Raw genomic sequence first — 3,066 nt, forward strand, 5'->3', positions numbered from 1 at the left:
GCCCAAGGGTCGCTGGACCTAAGGGTCTCCGCGCCAGACCCAGGCTTGATGATGAACGCCAAAGCGACGGCGAGCGCAGAGGCACCCAGAGTGGTGAGGCCGACGTAGGCGATGTCGATCCGCCCCAGGCGCCCAAGAGAGCTGGCGTCCAGAGAGGCGGCGCCCGACACCAGACTGCAGACCACCAGCGGCAGGATGATCATGCGCAGCATGCGGAGCAGCATCTCCCCGGGGAAGGCCAGATAGGTGACCTGCGTGCGGCTAAGCCCCAGCCCCCGCAGCGCCGCGCCGAGGCCGGCGCCCGCCACCACCCCAGACACGGTGAGCAGCACCAGCGCATTGTGCCGGAGAAAGCCGAGGCAGCGCCGCGCGCGTCCTGCGCTGGGCCCGGGCGCTCCAGGCCCCGCTGCAGGCCCAGCCTGGACGCTGTCTAGGTAGCCGTTGGTTTCACTGCTCTTCTCCATGGCGTTGCCCGCAGCTCGGAGCTGGAGAAGGTGAGGGACTTGGGCTCTAGTAAAAGACTGAACTCTCAATGAATGGCTCAGGCCGAGCTGGCGCAATCCACTAGTTGTGTCTGGTTCCGGGAGCCATCCCTCGGGAGGCGGCCGGGCTGGGCGCAGGAACAGGTGTGGAGAGGGCCAGGAGAGGCGCTGGAAGCGGGCTGGAGCTCCCGGCTAAGTGGATCACGCCACGCCCAGCCTCGGACAGAAGATGATGCAACGTGGGCGCCATGGGGAAGAGGGATGGGCCTGGGCCGCCCCTCCACGGCTATGGCCAATCAGCACCCGCGCGCACCCCCAGCTGGGTCCCGGGCGCGGTGGGTGGGGCATCCCGGTTGGGGGCGCAGCCCGGGCAGATGGAGCAGTCGGTCAGTCCCCGCGCCCCCGTGCCGCCTCCCGACCCCTCTAATGGGGACGGGCTCCAGGCTACCGTGGGGAGGCGCGGTCTGAGGGACGGCGCGGGCCGTTGGCACTGCCGGGGCCTCTCGGGCGGGCCGAGGTCTGGGCGCTCCGAGCCAGAGGGCCCGGGAGAAGGGGGAATGGGGCTGCGTTCCTTGTCCTGATTGGGAGAGGGGAGGGCTTTCCTTCAGGGTTATTGCTTTCGCCCCGCACCACCCGGATCCGATAACTCGCCCGTCTCTTTTGAGGGACCCCACGGTAGTCTTCCCGCCGCGTCCTCCTGCATCAAACCTCCTCCTCCCATGAAGTCCCGTGGGGTTCTGTGCGGTAAAGCACGCCGGGATGCCCAGCGCAGGCCCTGGCCCTGAGACAAAAGATGGATGGATGGGCGGATGAGAAAAGCCTCATGCACACGTGCAATTAGGGCTCTGACACCCCTCAGTGAATCCCGGGTCCACTGTGCCATCAACTCCAGCGCCCGGCCCCGCCACTGCGCGCCCCGAGGAGCGCGCCTCGGGTTCCCCTGCAGCTGTCTTCGGTAAAGACGCAAAATTCTTCTAGGAAAAAACAGAGCTCCCACACCGCTACTTCCAGCGCACCCCCGCTGGCACACCAGCCACTGGATTTTAACCTCTTCCATCCCCAAGCCGTCCCGCGAAAACAGTGCAGATGACTGTTTAGCCAGCCTTTGAAGTTGGTTCCTTACTGTTCACACTTGATTCATTTCCTTTTTATTTAACATTTGCTCTGGTCACAGCAGATACAGGAGAAAGCTCTAGGTAGTAGTTTTACTTTTCACATTTATTGGGTTTTTATATTTTCTCATTCTGCTTTTGAAAAGAATTGTTCTTTCAAGACTTGTGAAAGGGAAGTCTTACATGAGTTAAAGAGGAAGGCAATTTGCTATAGATCTCTTGCTGAAAAGGGAGTCATCCTAAAACATGTCATGACAGATATTTGTACAAATCAAACAAAATGCCTTCCTAAGGAACTTTCAGGAGCTATTCAAATTTTGACACAGTGAGGATTTCCATTACTGCCTCATTGTAGGGTTTTTTGTTGTGGTGGTAGTGGTGTTTTTTTGTTGTTGTTATTTTTGAGAGAGGGAGGGGGGCGCATGTCAAGTGAAGAGTTGTACATATTTTTATCTGATTTTTCATTACACAATTTATTTCTCATTGTGCCCAGAAGGAGAGGCAATTCTAGAGACACCCTCTATTTTGCCAACCAGCAACTTCCTTTGTTTTGACTACCTTTTTTATACAAGGACTCTCGTATCATGCTCCAGAAATGAATTCCCAGTTGCCTGCTTTACATCTCCACTTGGACATCCCGAAGGCATTCCAACTCAGCGTGTCAAACACTGACTCATGGCTGGCTCCCTCAAGCCTGCTCCTCCTCTGACTCCCATTTCTGTGCCCTCCTCAAGCCTGCTCCTCTTTCTGAACCCCCTGTTCTGTTACCAACATTGTTGACCACCAGTCACCTGTCTTTGAAATCTCACAGTGACCTTTGATTCTCCCTTCTCTGGTGTCTCTTCTCATCAATCACCAATTCACAAAGACACTGTTTTCACAATATATATTATATCCACCACCCCTGTCCATTTCTACTGCTACCATACTTGGCTCAGTTTTTCATTCCTCACTGCTTATCTTGACCGTGGAATTTGTTTCCTAGTCTTCCCACCTCCAATGCTCCTCTTGTTCCAACCATCTTATATTTTGCCTTGCCTTGGGCCAATCTTTCTAATAAGTAATTTACATGTTAGGATTAGTTTCAGCTTCTATCCAACAGAAGGGGGGGGGGGGGGGGGGGAAGCAATTCTCTGTTCCCTTAAGAAAACTTCCTAAAAGTTGGCTATACAGTCCTATTTCCTTTAGATTTCATTAATCAGAATTTAGGCACATGACCACACTTAGCTGCAAGAGATGTTAGGAAATGCAGTCTTTATTTCGTACAGGCATATATCCAGTTAAAAATCAAGGCTCTGTCATGTCACTTCTCGTTCAAAAGCTTCCAGTGGCTCCCGCTGAATTATGAATATGCTTTTCACCCTGGCATTCAAGACCCGCCATGATCTGATCTCAGCTCACTCTCCAGCCTAGTGCCCTCTATGTTTGCAGTGAAAATGAGACTGTGTAATAAAAAAACAAATAAATAGAAA

General features: G+C 54.2%; 1 protein-coding gene across 1 annotated transcript in view; it reads right to left on the reverse strand.

Annotated features, from left to right (window-relative positions):
- SLC1A4 (solute carrier family 1 member 4) overlaps positions 1-753 on the reverse strand; it is a 25,282-nt gene extending 24,529 nt beyond the window's left edge. The window contains exon 1 of the mRNA XM_014446719.2: positions 19-753. Coding sequence (XP_014302205.2) covers positions 19-464 — 446 coding nt within the window. The 5' untranslated portion in view covers positions 465-753. The remainder of the gene's footprint in view (positions 1-18) is intronic.
- Positions 754-3,066: the final 2,313 nt, after the last annotated feature.

This window comes from Myotis lucifugus, unplaced genomic scaffold (assembly GCF_000147115.1).
Source record: "Myotis lucifugus unplaced genomic scaffold, Myoluc2.0 scaffold_6, whole genome shotgun sequence".
NCBI lineage: Eukaryota > Metazoa > Chordata > Mammalia > Chiroptera > Vespertilionidae > Myotis > Myotis lucifugus.